Source organism: Scophthalmus maximus, chromosome 2 (genome assembly GCF_022379125.1).
Source record: "Scophthalmus maximus strain ysfricsl-2021 chromosome 2, ASM2237912v1, whole genome shotgun sequence".
NCBI classification, from domain to species: Eukaryota; Metazoa; Chordata; class Actinopteri; order Pleuronectiformes; family Scophthalmidae; genus Scophthalmus; species Scophthalmus maximus.
Genome location: NC_061516.1, coordinates 13509977 through 13526338, shown reverse-complemented (window position 1 = coordinate 13526338; position 16362 = coordinate 13509977). Strand labels below are relative to the sequence as shown.

The 16362-nt window shown below is 47.4% G+C and overlaps 1 protein-coding gene across 15 annotated transcripts in view; it reads right to left on the bottom strand.

The window, feature by feature from the left end:
* Nucleotides 1-16362, bottom strand: part of msi2b (musashi RNA-binding protein 2b) — a 250506-nt gene that overhangs the window by 100752 nt on the left and 133392 nt on the right. For all 15 annotated transcript variants that reach the window (XR_004790149.2, XM_035625461.2, XM_035625463.2 and 12 more), the window contains exon 7: nucleotides 16066-16114. Coding sequence is in view for 14 of the 15 variants with exons in the window: in XM_035625461.2 (XP_035481354.1) it covers nucleotides 16066-16114 (49 nt within the window). In the remaining variant the exon portion in view is untranslated. The remainder of the gene's footprint in view (nucleotides 1-16065; nucleotides 16115-16362) is intronic.

Genomic DNA, 16362 nt, shown 5'->3' with positions numbered 1-16362 from the left:
GTGTGTGTGTGTGTGTGTGTGACGAGGCGACGTTCTCAACATTGAAACCGCGCGGAGACGTGGAGCAACGCAGCACATACATGTATCTGTACACGCAAACTGCCCAAAGAGAGCTTCCACAGACATGTGGTGTGATGAATAAATCATGCAGCATAAAAACCAAGGGGAGAGAAGTTCCTCTCCTGAGGGCCCCACGTTCGCTCGGTGAGGGCTCGACTCAAACACGAGTATCTCCCTGCCATCCAAATGAGCCACGCGCGGCCGCGCTACGGCGAGTAAGAGCAAAACTGTCACCCCGCTGAAGAATCATTGATCATTACATAATTTGTTCCCTTTTATTACAGCCATTGCAATTAAAAATAATTGAGTAGTGGGGTGGGCAGGTGGTCCCGTCAACAATTTTTCCCCCCCACCAATTAGCACTACAATAATATTGCCTGGGATATTGCAGATGATATTATTAGCATTTTGATGGAACACAAGTGCCTGCATGCCTGCACGCCAGAGAACTGTTCTCAAGTGGAATCTTTTTTTCTCTTTTTTTTGAACCAAGATCCGCCAGGGGAAGAGTCACTTCTGGTTTGACGAAAAGCGGCGCAGACACAGAGAGACGAGGCATTACACGATGGTGCTGCATATATTGTAGGGTTGTGTGGAGCTGGAAGTTCTTGCAGAGCAGGTTTGGTCTATTTTCAAATGACCACAAATACAACATTTTGGATCTACCTCACATATCAGATAAATTAAGCTGGACAACTGAATCCATGATCGAGTATTGTTTTTCCTGTCACTCTGCTTATTAGAATCAAAATCAGACACATCACGATGAAGCTGTGGCCCGTAATACAGAACAAAACAAAAAGGGACAACTGAATATAAATAAATTTGGTCTGATAAATCTGATAAATGCATTTTAACATCAGGGGCAAGGACTGTGTGTTCTCATCTAGCCGGCTCGTCTGGTGTCAGAGGCCTAACAAATTGGTTCTCCAACACACCAGGGAGAATGTTGTGCACAATGTGACGGTTTACCCGGCAACACAAAGAGCCAGAATCAAATTTGAAGCATTGAATTTTTGTGATACATCCCAACAATTTTCTCCAAAGCATCCAAGACAGATCTGCGCGTCTGTCTGTGACAAGGATTATCTTACAAACACCAGAGGGGGAGAGATAACTGACAACTGCAGTTAAAATGACTTTTTTTTTTCTTCTTTCTTCTCTGCGCTGGCTGACTATGCAAAGTGAATGTAGATGCAGATTTGCTTCCTTGACCAGTGGCGTCTAAACTGGAACTAGTTTTCAAGTGTCGTCAAATGTATAGAGAAGCTGCTTTCACACATGAACCATGCACTTTTTCCAGACATTACCCAGAGGAGCTGTATGTGCGAGACGTCTGAACCGGTGGGATCGGGACATGTCCCTGACTTTTCCTTCCAGCTCCCTTGCCTGAAGTCACGCAATGTCCGATTGAGCCCGTGTGTGAATGAAGCAGGTCATTTTCAGGAGAAGTTGCAGTGGGCGAGGGGGCGTGCTGACGATACCTGTAGCCCCAAGCCCCCAGCCCTCGCCTTAACCGAACGGAGAAGGCGAGGAACACATCTCACACGGACAATCTCTGGCCGCGTGCAGCATCTGTGAGAGGGACGACACAATGTCCGGCCCCGACTCCTGGGACATTGGTCTGGAGTTCATATTTGAAAACAGCTTTAAAGAGATTTTTCTTTTTTGGTTGCTCAACTTTTTTGCACACACCAGCAGGCTGTAAGTCTCATTCTCACCGTGAAAGGAAGGAATAAATGTTTACAATGTTTACCTCGGCATAACAAGTCTATATGTCATAATGGTTCATTTTTGCATGAACGTAAATTTTTATGAGGGAGACGAGGGTTAAAAAAAGAAAGAAAAAAGTTGCTTCTTGACAAATGTTTATGCAAAACAAGTATGAAAATTAACGAGCAAAATTGTCTGATTAGATCTTTGTGTCGACAGAAACATGCGCGGTATGCCGCGAGAAGGCAGGCACGCACGCACACACGCATGCACACAAACACACACACACACACACGCACGCACACGCACACACACACACACACACACACACACACACACACACACACAACCAATGTGTCATGTATGCACATACTTGGGCAGACATTTACTGCATTCTCCTGATTACCTTGCCTAACATTCATGCCAATATGGCATTTCAGAATTGCTATGAAATAACTGTGTGTCTGAGAGAGCTGAATAGCGAGATAGAGAGAAGGGGGTGGGTGGGTGGGGGGGGGGGGGCGAGAGAAATTGAGCGAGGGAGTATCAGAGACAGAGACAGAGAGACAGACACAGAGAGGGAGACTGAGACAGAGAGATCAGAGAGCTGGGGACAGGAGAACACCGCGCGATAAATGAATTCCCACGAGAGGAGGAGGGACACGGAGAAATTACAGAACAAAAGGAGAAGACAGAAATGACATTTCTTAAGGGACTGCTGTGTGGCATTTGTAGAGGGAAAAATGAAATGTGAGGACCAGAGAGACATGGGAGGCGGGAGAGGGCATGGGGAGAATGGAATGAGTAAGAGCAAGAAACAAAAGAGAAAGTGGGTGAGAGGTAAGACTAATTTATGAGAAATGAGGCAGGAGTCGGTGAGGCTGGCTGCCGCTGTCTGATGGATTGGGAGGGTGGGGGTTGGGCGGGGGTGGGGGCTGGGTTTTACAGGTTGGTGGACAGCGAAGAACCTGTGATACGAATCCTTCGAGGCAGCATTTCAAAAAAAGTGAACTCTACAGAAATGGAAGATGAATAAAAATATATATAAATATAAACGTCACTTCTCTTTGGAAGAGAATCTCCCTGGCAGGTAGGCAGAGCAGAGAGAGGCAAGGGTGAGAAAAAAAAAAGACTGGGTAGGAAACAAAGAGAAGAGGAGCACAGGGGAATGAGCGAAAGACAACAAATGTGTGAAGTGACAGAGGCGAGAGAGAGAGAGAGAGAGAGAAAGATGACGGAGATAAAGTGAGATGAGAGACAGCCGCCTTTGATGCGACTGCTCTTCGACTGTGGCAGTTTGGAGAGAAGGGGCGCACGTGTTGCTGGGTGTCAGTGCGAAACCTCAGAGCGCAAAAGTTCAGGTGAGCGTCAAAGATGGGAGTGGTGATAAGGCAGCCGCTCATTTGTAGGGCATAAGGAGCCGGTCCTCGCATACTTGCGGTGCACAAACAAGCCTAGACACAATCGCTCACACACTTACAGGCACAGACGGGAGAGATGCCACCGGAGGTATCGCAAAAACACTCAGGGCCCTCCTCGAGACAGAATCCCCTCCCAACGCTTGCCTACAGAGGAGCAATGCCAACCTCCTCTTTCAAGCGACGCGCTCGTCTTTATTCGCCCCTCGTCTTACAGCGCCCCCCCCCCCTGTACTGTATCAAAGCCAGGACCCACACTGCCGTGTGAAGTGCCATCAACGTACACGGCGACGAACACCTTCTCCGCCTGACACACGCGGGCGTTCTTCTTCATGTCTCTCTTTCCATCTTTCTGCGCGCACGCAACTTTGAGGGAGAACAGAGAGGGGACCAGAGAAGGGCTGGCAGCAGCGCTGAAAGGCATGATGAAGGTGCGGCGGTAAACCCACACACACACACACACACACACACACACACACACACACACACACACACACACACACACACACACACACACACACACACACACACACACACACACACACACACACACACACACACACACACACACACACACACACACACACACTGTAGATGTCATCCATCTACCGATGGAGAGAACCCATCCCAAAGACAAACTGCCTTTTAAATTCACTCTCTTTCAGCATGAGCCCAATATAGATACAGGCCAAACACACACTCACACACACACACACACACATTTATGCGACCACGTGGTTCACACATGAATGAGCACGCGCGAGTAAACAAACAAACGCAGAGGCGACACTTCCTCTCCCCCTCTCTCCGGTTACACAGGCAACTTCTGCACACGAGGCTTATTAATCATATCATCATCCCACATGCATTCCTCTGTAACCTCATGAACCAATGATGGGCTGCCATGTCAAGGATCTCCTGCAGCTGTGAGTTGTTGTTTTTTAGCTGTTGAAAACTTTGTTAGGCAAAAAAATAAAATAAGCCTCATGATGCCACGTGTCATCTCTGACCCCTGTAATTTCACACATTCAGATTTATCGCACGCCATTATGCATTTGGCCCGTGCGCATCCACTGAGATGTGGTGTTTGCTTGTTGCTGGAAAAATGTGTGTGTGTGTGTGTGTCGTAGACAAAGTCATATGAAGAGGGTTCCTTGTCTGTAGTGCTCTTCAACGGCCCAGGGCACGGAACACAGACAGTCAACCCCAAGGCAGCCGTTTTATGTGTTACTGTATTACACACGCACACACACACACACACTTGCATAAATAAAACACACACACACACACACAGCACACCTTCACTCAAGTGCACAGTTAAACACACAAAGAGCGACTTGGAACCTGTCAAGTGCAAACAAACCGATGACAAGAAGGCGACAGATGGATTCACTGAGGAGAGACGAGCTACGCATTCAACTCAATTAGCAACGTGCTGCTGCATGACGCCGATGGGATATGGGATCTTACCATGACTGGCAACCTGTCAATCGGGCAACAGTGCCGCGAAACAAGCATCACGCGAGATGCGGTGAATTAAATTTAATAAACCAATAAATAAATTAATTTATGAATAAATGGTATAAACCCGTGGAGTGGCAGCTCCGCATCAGAAAACAGGGCATAATGTGACCGGGGAGCCTAAATATCCCCAGGCTCGTGCACACACTCGCACACGCACGCACGCGCACGCACGCGCACACACACACACACACACACACACACACACACACACACACACACACACACACACACACACACACACACACACACACACACACACACACACACACACACACACACACACACACACACACACACACACACACACACACACACACACACACACACACACACACACACACACAAAGAGGAAGCTGGCAGCCGGGAAGGAAGAGGAGGAGGAGGAGGCAGTGAGGAGAGACGAAGAAGACAGGGGAGAAAGAACAATGGCTGCTTTCCTCTTCCCCTCTTGCTCACACCCGCTACCTGTGTGAACATTCGCAAGCTCTGTTCATACATTATCCTGCCATGGTACCTAATGAGCCAGGCATCTCCACCCTGACACTTACGCTTGGCTAGGCAACCCTTATTACAGTGTGGAGGCGCGCACGCACGCACGCGCACGCGCACACACACACACACACACACACACACACACACACACACACACACACACACACACACACACACACACACACACACACACACACACACACACACACACACACACACACACACACACACACACACACAAAGCTGACCACCACTAGTCACATCTCTTGTTGGTTGAGATGTAAAGGAGCTTGCCTTTTTAAAATGCATCTTTACTGTCGGCAAGAAGAAATCCTCACAATGGCCACTGTGTGTTTGTGTGTCCGTTTCAGACACGTCCACTTCTTAGTTGGTACGAACACATGAAGCAGCGCGAAGGCCGCCGGGGCATACGGGGCAGACACCGTGTGCCCCCCCTGAGTCGTTGGTTATTACGGATGTTTCATTGTTCACTACGGCAGACAAAAAATTCTCTTTTTGCCGCTATTTAAGAAAAACAAGCACGCGAGATCGAGAGTCTATCTCGTCTGGCAACATACCAGTCATTGGCAGGATGTACCCCGTGGTGCTGTGATTGTTTTGGCTGCTTCTGTATAAAAAAGCCCCTCGACTTCAGAAGAGCCTCCTGCAACTATTTAAGTGGTAAACCAGCAGGAATGTGGGAGGCCAATCAGCCGCACGTAGGGGCATAAGACATAAGATACTCGGTTTGACCCTCAAAGCACAAAGAAGAACAAAATGAAAATGTAAGGGAGAAATCAGAGATTGTTCCTTTTTTTTTTTTACTCTAATCTGAGATTAGAATGCCTGGACTGGAGGTGATGTAATCTAATTCAGTTGCAATCTTTCTGTGAGAGGTGATTGCCGTGGCTCAGCAGCTGATTGTGATTTTTCAGCCTGTGCCGGCTGCTGTGTTCTGACCGCCATTACACCGAGACTCGCACAGGGACAAATGGGAAATGCTAACTTCAAAGCGGCCGCACTGAGAGTTGGAAAGTGCCGTCTTTTGCCGTCCTCTTTTGGAACTTGACAGGCTTATAGTGAAGTTACATTAAAGCCTCTTCTCCTGAAAAAGACAAAAAACAAAACAATGCAGAAGGCGTAGGATGCTCTCATATTAAAATGCGGAGCCACACCATTCAACAAAGCAGCCCCAAATGTGTTTTCATAAATAGGAGCAGGGGGAAATAACCTTTTTTTCTTCTCCCAGTAATACCACACATACTGTTTTTAAATACATCTGTGTAATGTAAGTAAATCTCAATTATCTCTCAAGTATATGAAACAGAGACTATCGAGTCCTATTTATCGTGTTCAAGAATAGTGCAACAGTGAATATTAGGCACTGATACCACTTTTTTTTCAGTCCAAATACAAGACCTAATATTTGGGTAATTTGCCGATACAGATTACCGGTATGGGTACTAGAAAATAACATACCCCAAATGAATAGAGTATATGTGCGACCACAAGGTCTATTTGAATAATCTTGGTATCTACAACACCATCCTCCAGCCACAAGGAAGCAAATACACGGTTGTGCAAAGAAAGGGGCTCTACCTATTTCGCAGCAGAGACGTGAAACTGGAAGTAAAAAGGAACGGGGGACATTGGATTTACCTATATATATACATTATTTTAATGTATCGTGACAAAACAGTAAAATGTAAAACATCATTTATGTACATGGCTGTTTGAAGGAATATATATTTTTGCTCTTCTTCGGCTGCTGGTTCAGCGAAGTTTGGTCGTAGAAAGATACGGTTGGAATCTGTGGAGTCGCAATTTATATGATATGCTGTATTGCTTATGTTGTTAGCATGAAGTATTATGATCATCATCGCCAGCTTTTGTGTTTTTGTACGGCGACATAATGATTTAGCTGCTTGGTGTTGGAATTGTGTTTTGTTCAGGTGAAAGTGGTTGTCATGGGCATTTAGTAGAGTACCGGGGGCCCTCTTATTAATATCATACAGTTCATCAAAACTGATCAGAGACGGATCACAAACATGTTTTATTTTCATCAGATATTCAAACTTTGCAGTCTGCACTAATTTTGTAATCCTCCATTTACAGTCGACTTCCTGCTTAACTGTCTAGAGGACGCTACGTTGCTGTAAAGTGGAATCACGTGCTGTAGTGTTTGAGTAGTTTTGTGATTCAATTACGAGCACACGAGCACAGTATCGGACCGGATGCTGGTATAGATGCATCCCTGGTCCATATGAACGCTTCACTGCTGAAGTCTTCACGACCTTGTTTCGACGGCGTGGAAATTCATTCTTGTTGGACGGTAAGCCAATATATTGCAGTTTTAGTTGTATATAGTTTTTCTTCAGAATTTTATAATGTGTCTCATATTTTCCCTATATGTCATTATGGCCTTACCTTTCATGCATTACCTCCCCACCTTGCTTGCAAAATTGTTGAGCCTCTGTGGCTTATCGACGCAGACCCTGCCCATAATATTAGGACCAGGAGAAACACTATAGACTCCCACACAAGACTTATCTGTATTTGTTTCAGTTAGTGTGTGTTAGTGTGTGAGAGAAATAACTAATTAACTACTACTAATTAATAATGAATTATTTTCAGTGTGAATCAGAGCTCTTTGACTATTTTCTGCACATTTTACTCATAAAGATGTGAACAATCGCGATATGAAATTTCCACACCGTTTCATTTCACGTGAAATATATCCATTAACTGTGAGCTTGCCCGTGCAAACTGAATCACATTTCTTATCATTCATCCGATGAGTATTTTTTTCAGTCAAGAATTGCATCAGAATCACATCGAATAAGATACAATTACCCCAAAATCTCTCAAACAATTTCCCAATCAAAAGACGGTAACAGTGGGGAGTCCAGCTGTTTCTGCGGCGCATGTGTGGGTGTGATGGCAATCACAAACACACCCGTGTGATCACCATGTTTAAAAGAAAAAGAAAAGAAAAAAATGTCGCAATGGCGAGAGGCAACGTATTTTACCGGCGCTGCACAGCAGACACGGAGCTAATTCCCTCATGTGCTGCGCTCAGCTGTAAGACGCCTGGGTAGGCACCAATCAGGCTGTAAATACAGGGGACAATGCAGAGGAAAGCTACCACTTCCCCTGTCTGTCTCTGTTACAGTCTCATGCACATTAGATGGAACGTCGCCGGTATATGGACACACTGCAACACCTTCTTTAAATGTCCATATATATCTATATATCTATATCTATATCTATATCTATATATATATATATATATATATATATATATATATATATATACATATATTTATTTCCCAGATTAGTATGAGCTTGGCTGTGAAGATTACAATTTAAAAACACACCTATGTGTTTCTCACAAGCAGTGCCTGTGCTCGTCTCATATCTCATATTTTGTGCCCCCCGAGTGTTTGTGTGTGTGTGTGTGTGTGTGTGTGTGTGAGAGAGTGGACGAGCACACCGGGTCACAGTGGCTGCAGTCTTACAGGAGGTTTAACCTTGGTAAATCCACTATTAGGTGTTCAGAGAATGATGATGTGAGCAGTAGGGCCTCCCCGATGGTTTCACTTTCTCTGAGCATCCAGCGGGTCACAAATAGAGGAGCTACGGGGGTATTACAAGGTCAGAGGTTGGCTCACTCTCAATATGATGACAATTCCAAGCTGGCATTTTCATTTCCTGAAGAGAACGATTCCCCGTGGCAGCTGAGGCCAAAGATGTTTGCTTTTTTTTTGTTCAAATAAGTTTGCCTTTGAGACGGAGATTTTATACCGCAAGTGTGCAGAGTGCACCAGACACTGTTGCGTACACGGTGTGTCTGAGGAATATCCTCATGAATGTGGCTTTCCAACGCAAACACACGCATATATATCGGACCACGCCTATTCTTTGACAGATGTCTACACATTTTTTTGTCCTTTTCATTTTGTCCTTCAATCGTCTTGCGCGGCGCGGCCGTGCGGCCAACCGGTGGGAGCGGCTGGTGTTTTTTAATGGCACACGGTTTGTCTCCTGGTGGTGAGATAAACATGGGGAAGAGATTAAAACCCCAGGCTTTCTTCCACAATCTCCTGCCTTCAGCCTCCTTTCCCCCTTTCGCAGTGGACATGCAGGGCCGGCGCAGCGGACTCTAATTCAAAACCAAACTCATCCGGCCTGTGAGGCAAACTCGCGGGCCGGATGAAACGCAGCTGAAAAAAAAAACAACCCACACACACGACTGCACGGCAACATTGACAGAGGGGCAGATGTCAGCGATTGGGCAGGGGGAACACAGAAGGGTGACGAGGAGAGGAGCCTTCTGTACCGTTTAATCATCAACCTGTCAAGTGTGTCTCATCTGGCTCATTGCAGAACACTGGCAGGACTGTGCACAGCCACTACTGTAATGCTGGTATTGATTCTGAGATGAGTCTGTTGGGTCGCCAATGTCAAGACGCGAACACAGCTTGCACCCCGAAGAGGAAGACGCGGGGCCAAAGGCCCGGCTCCCTGCTTCATGCTATGCCCCCCCGCCGCCTTAGTGAGGCACAGGTTGGCCGCAGCAGAGCCAGCTCTCCCAGTGAGCCAAAGAGCTGTGGAGCGGAGTGGCTAAACACATCGCTCCCTTTGTCACTGTCATGAGGGCCAAGGTGAGGGGCCCTCAGGTGGAGGCAGACCCAGAGTGTATGATGAGCTCTGCCATCTAAATGACATTCACACTAATCGCCGAGATCCGGCCCGTCAAGGCGAGCGGATGCACGGGAGGGATCTGTCAGCTCGGAAAGGGCCGAAGCCATACGAGGGAAATGCGCGGGAATATCCGATTTCCACTCGAGGCGGACGCTGTGTCAATCAGTTAAGCCGGTTGATTGTTCCACTCTGCGTCGGCGCCGCTGTACAGTCGCCGCGGAGCGCTCCGAGGAGCAGCGATCTGTAAACGCCGCAGCTCCCGCGGAACCTTGCGAAGGGATTTAGTTGTTTAAAAAGAGATTGGCAGTGGAGGATATTAACCACCGGAGAAGACCTGGCCCTTGTAAAACATTGCCGGTGAAAAGACACGGTATTTAAGTTCTGCCCCGATAGGTTTTTATTCCTCTTGTAAAAACAACACCGGGCCATTTTCCGGCAGAACCATTTGGATGAGACTTAAACAGAAGTGGTTAACTTTCCTTTCCCCCCGGTGGAAACTCGTGTCTGAAGACAAGCCATCTTTAAAACTCAAATGACCCCGCTCTCTCTCTCTCTCTCTCTCTCTCTCTCTCTCTCTCTCTCTCTCTCTCTCTCTCTCTCTCTCTCTCTCTCTCTCTCTCTCTCTCTCTCTCTCTCTCTCTCTCTCTCTCTCTCTCTCTCTCTCTCTCTCTCTCTCTCTCTCTCTCTCTCTCTCTCTCTCTCTCTCTCTCTCTCGGCCGAACAAAAGGAGGCATTATCAAACCGCGCTCTCAGCAGTGCTAGATCCATTTGGTAAACAGCCTGTGTCCTACAGTAGTAATCAGAGGGTATTTTTGAGGGATTTGCAGGCTGGCCAGGAGGCATCCGCTGGAGTGATCTCTAATTGCTAAAAGCGGAGGCCTAGACTGCCTGGCGCTCTTTTGAAGCCATCGGCAGCAGCTTCCAGCCAGAGAAGCCAGCAGGGGGAAGCTTCCTACTGAGCCACTCTCTCCTCTTTCTTTATTTCCCTCTCTTTTTCCCCCCCCACGTGCCCTCCTTGTAGTTCTCCTGCGTTTCTCGTGCCCTGTCCACCTTCCTCATCCTTTCCCTCCCCTAACTGTACTTGTTCCCCCTTTCCCCCCTCCTCGCCTCTCCTACTCAGTCAATGAGCCAGCAATCACTTTGCAGGCAGACATCCTCCGCTCAGTCGGCCATGTTCAATCCCGAGCACCGGTGGCTGATGAGGCATTGTGGTGACGTCAAACGCCGGGGCTTTACAGGGAGCAGCAGTGAAACCTATGGAGTCGCAGCTCTGCTTTCGCAGGTTACAGGACTCATACTGGCAGTCTTTGTATAAAATAATGAATGTAATATGCCAAAGAGATGAAAGATAATGAGGCCAATTATTTTTCTCTTCTCGCCCAGCGAGGCAGGAGAGGCAAATTTATGTCAAATAGTTGGTGTATAATGACACCTAATACCACTCAGGCCTTTGTTACTGTATGAGCTTACGTATCCTGGGGCAAAGACTTTTGCTCTCCAAAGCATAGTTTTCAAATTGTGACAAATACGCTCATGTGCTAAGCGCACGCACGCACGCACGGGCACGCACGCACGCATGCACACACAACAATAATACGACATTGGTGGACCTCTGGAAAGGGATGCATATCTGTAGGCTTGGGCATGCACTGAAAGAAACACACACAACAACAAAAAAAAAACAGCATCCACGCAACCAGGTTTTTGGTTGTGTGGAAGGCAGCGCGTTCAGTGTGACATTGACTCCTCTGTGCCAATTTTACACTGGGAGCTGCACTTGCTAGCTTCGCTGCCAATCCAGGTAAAGAGATTACAGACACACACAATGCAGCCTTCTGTTCATCTGCCAGGAAGAAAACCAGCCCTTTAAGCCCATAGAGAGAGAGAGAGAGAGAGAAAGAGAAAAAAGGCCAATACACACACATTCACACAGCCTTGGCCCCGTCCTTGCACAAAACCAAGATTCCCCTGCTTCTCCAGGAACTCGGCTTCGAATATGTGCCTCGCTCAGTGGCTCTCTCTCCGTGCAGAGCGGCCCCTCGTGACTAACACAATTCAGCTTCCATCTCTTAATCCGGGTCCCCGACACATTGTTGCGCATTACTATTACTTGCATCATTCAAATAAAGGAGGAATTTGGCTCACAATCAGTCACACAGTCATTATAAAGCAACCCTTATGGGTGCTGCCTGGTTACAAACAAATTGTAAAACAATATGAAAGAAAGTTACACGAGGATTTCATCAGCGTTCTTAATGGTGTCATTAAAAAGGTAAGACAGAACCTGTGTATCACCCAATATAGATATTGATGCCACCTTCACTTTTTTTAGTACAGTAATTAACTATAAACTAAGACCTTAGCTGCTTGTGTAATAATCAAATGGGAAAAAGTGTATAGCCATACAATATACTGTATTTCCCTGAGCAAAAGGTCCTGCGTGGATAACGTGCGTGGAATCGAAGATGTGTTGATGAAGAGAGCTGTGACGTGGTGGAGAGGGAGAGGGCTAATTATGGTGTGACAAAGTAGCACTTATTAATGGAGGAGTATCAGTAGCAAGACAAAGAATTTGTCCATCATCTACTGTACTTTCCACTTACAAATTAAACCCAGATTATTTGGCGGACAACGAAACTTGCCACTCACTCCTCGCAGTCTCCGTCCCCTGCTCTAAGAGACGCTATTTTTCCTCACCACGGCAACACTCCTTTCTCTGCTCCACCAATTGTGTTTGACAGTAAAAATCACATCTGAGATCATGGATCATATGTCAGCCTGCAGGACGGGAGTAGGCAGTGGATGACAAAATGATTTGGACTCCGGGGCTATTCCAAGCGCTTTCATTTCCCACCCGTATAACTCGCGACTGTCATCCAGGCACGGGAAGTCATGTGGAGGGCTGTCGGGCCTGACGACTGGTATGTAGCCGCTGTGCCCCTGGCCCTGTCCCAGAGCGAAGCCCGTGTTTTGGAGCGCGCGCGCTTGAAATCTGGACCCTCCCGCGCCGCTGAATAAATAAACCAACCAGAAATCGAAGGAATAATTAAGAATCACCACGTGAAATGTTCCAAATGTACACATTCCTGCTTTCCCTCTTCTCCGTCACAAGATGCAGTATCAGGTGAAGAATAGACTTTTGAAAGGGAGGCGGAGTGGTGGGGACACTGCAGTAGAACATGGAACAATGGGCGCCCTCTGGCATCAACCCCTGGACACCCCGAGCTGCTCACCAAAGACACTGAGCTCACCCACAATGAACCGCTGCAGTGGGAAGGGAGGCTTTAGAGAGTTCAATTTCCAACACAATTGGCCGTATTCTACTCCTTTAAATGCCAAGGAGATGGTGTGCAGCGTGCGCCTTTGTGGGGAGCTCTGCTTACGGCGAGTGTCCTCTAGCAGGAGAGACAGAGGGAGAGAGAGAGGGAGAGAGCGAGAGGGACGACGAAGACGGGCAGGGTGGGGAGACTAAAAGAGTGCAACTGTGTAAAAGGAAACGGAGAAAAGAAATAAGACTGAGTGACTGGGAGAGATAGAGTGAGAAAAAAAAAGGGGGGGGGGGGGGGGCGTAGAGAGAAAACAAGAAGGGTAGAGAGTGTCTCCTCTGGCTGTCGTTTCGCCAGCCTCGCAGGGACCGTCTGAAGGACAATGCTGCTGCTAGTGGAGTGTGACGTTTGTCCTCTATCCAATTCACCACAGCCCCAAAGAAAACACGCTCACAATCAAGTGGCGATCGTACGCAGTGAGCAAAACAAAAATACGACGCGTTATAGTCCAGAGACAATGTAGACGATCCAGCTTCTATTTAAAAAAAAAAAACTGCCGCACCGAGATAACATTCATGTGAGGTGACTGTGTGAGTCACAGCAACCCCCGGGAGGAGATCACCTTTAACTGCTGTGATTCCAACAGCCACGTCTTTCTTTGTTTGTCTTCTTCTTCTAAATGAGTCACTTTACTTTGCACACACCTCCATGATGTACCTGAAGTCTCTAAAATCGAGCTGCGCTGCAACTACTCAAGCCGGACGTCACACTTTTCAAGTACAGGAAGTCTTGCATTTGCTGTTATCCCTGCCGGACGTGCTGTACTACAAGATGCCTGTCCCCTGGTGCTCTGCAAGGCATCAGAGTCACAAAGTGAACTGTTATTTTTGGGGGGACTTATAATTATGGAAAAAGGCATCGGGGGTTTTAGAGGAATCGCATTGTGTGACATTTGAATTGTTAAATAAAGGATGTGTTATTTCTATTGCAGTGCTGTGGGAAGACGGCAAAAACACGGAGAGGAATTATTTTTTCATGAATCAATCTGTAAGCTAAAAATGAACACAGGTGGAGAATTGATTTGGACGGCGCGCCGCCAGATGCCCGTCTCCGGATCGGTAGGGAGTGGTAAAGTGGGCCCAGGCACTGGTTTCACTTATAATGTATTCAGTGTCCTTTCGTTTGTGGTTACGGGGGCAGCTGAGCTATTAATATTACACAATCGCACCAATGGCTCCGATGAATTATTCAAATTCTCTTATGGGTCTGTAATATTCTATGCAATTCATCCGGAAGACCTGTTGTATCCTTAAGATGAGAGCGGCACATACATATCTACCGTCTCAAATTCCCAACGGAAACCAAATATTAAAAAAACGCCAGTTAGAAGAAATGGAAACCGCGGGACAGAACTGCACCTGCCACCTGCCTCCGTGTCACACTCAATCTGAATACGTCCGCTGTCATCAGGAAAAATTGCCACGGAGGCTGTTTCTCCATCATTGTCTTCATTTGAAGGGCATTTTGCCGCCCAGAGGCGAGCGCCTAACACACTCCCTGAGCGCGGCGCCCATCCCCTTCCTCAGAGGGCTGGCAGTGCAGCAGACAGACGAGAGAGACAAACGAGAAATGAGAGGGGGAGAGAAGGAGCCTTCGTCTCAAAGTACACACTCACACTGGGTTCTGTCACTACGGATCAAAATCCCCTCAAAGCCAGAGATCACTTCCAGTATAGTTCACATGTTCCACACTTAGAAACTGTTTACCGGACTCAAAGAGTTTGTCTGCACGGCATACACACATGCAGAGACACACACAGACGCAGACACAGTAGGAAAAGAGAGTCTGCACACATAACATAGAAGAAAAAGGATACGCCATCAATGCAAGCCGACCGCACTTAAACATTCACACACGTTGAGAGGATGAGTCGCTCGGCGCAGAGGAAAATGTTTACATTCATGTGGCAAAACAGCGCTCGGCCCAGTTCAGTGAGACGGTGCGATGCCAGCTCTGCCTACAAGCGGAGCTGACTGGTGTGACAAACGGAGAAGTGTCTGCTCCTTTTTTTTTTTTTTTTCTTCTTCTTCCTCTTCTCGTGGAAATACCTGTCAGTGTCTGTCGACGGCTCTCGCACACAATGACGCGCGGACACGGACACAGTCGGGGACAGCCCGTCTCCGCAGAGTTCCCCTTTTAACGCGCCTATGTGACGACTCGTAGCCGGTAACAGCCGCCGCGCGGGGCTTAGGATAAGTGACAGGCCTATATGTGCTTACTGGTGGCTTCGAGTCAGGGGCCTGCGAGCGCGCCGCTCGCCCCTAGACGCACAACGCCGCATTGTTGGCGCAGGGGAGGAAACCTGTCTTTGGAAAGTCCTCTGCTTGAGAGAGAAACGTCCCCCTCGTCTGAGATAAGGAGCCGATGAGAGAGGCAGATAAAGTCAGTGCTTCTCCTGGGCCTTATCTGATGCTGTTATCTGACTGCACAGCACCCACCATCTCACAATCTTTACACCCTTTAAGCACCTCTCTGAAACACTCACACCTGCACCGTCTGGCAGGCGCGCACACACACGCACACGCACGCACACACACACACACACACACACACACACACACACACACACACACACACGCACACGCGCACACACACATGCGCACACACGCACACACACGCCATCTAATGCTCAGACATTCTAAACACCATACCAGCTTATTGATTACTTTGACACGCTCCCATTGTTGAGCAGATGGTACACCTAATATCATGTGAAATGGAACTGTTCGGTGTTATCTCATGGGGAAAGGACAGAGAATGACTATTTTCTCACCTTTCAGACAGAAGCTAAAATGAGGAGACGGAGAACGGGGAAGCTGTGAACTTACCTCTATGTCTGTTAGTCGTCTTATCGAACATAAGCATGGCGTCGTCAACCTGCAAGACACAAGAGAAGTTCTGACATTAGCTCAACCTTTTCAGCAATTGATACGTGGCATTTTCCTCCCCACATCACTGAAACACATCTCATCAACTCACTGTAATCACTCTTGGTACATACAGTCTCGCTGCTTTACAAGTATTTCTTCCTGAGCACCCCTCTCCTCTATAATCAGTCTGGAACGGGTCACAGGATTATTGTCTGGTTACCATTTTCATATCTGGCTATAGTTTGTAAATGTAAT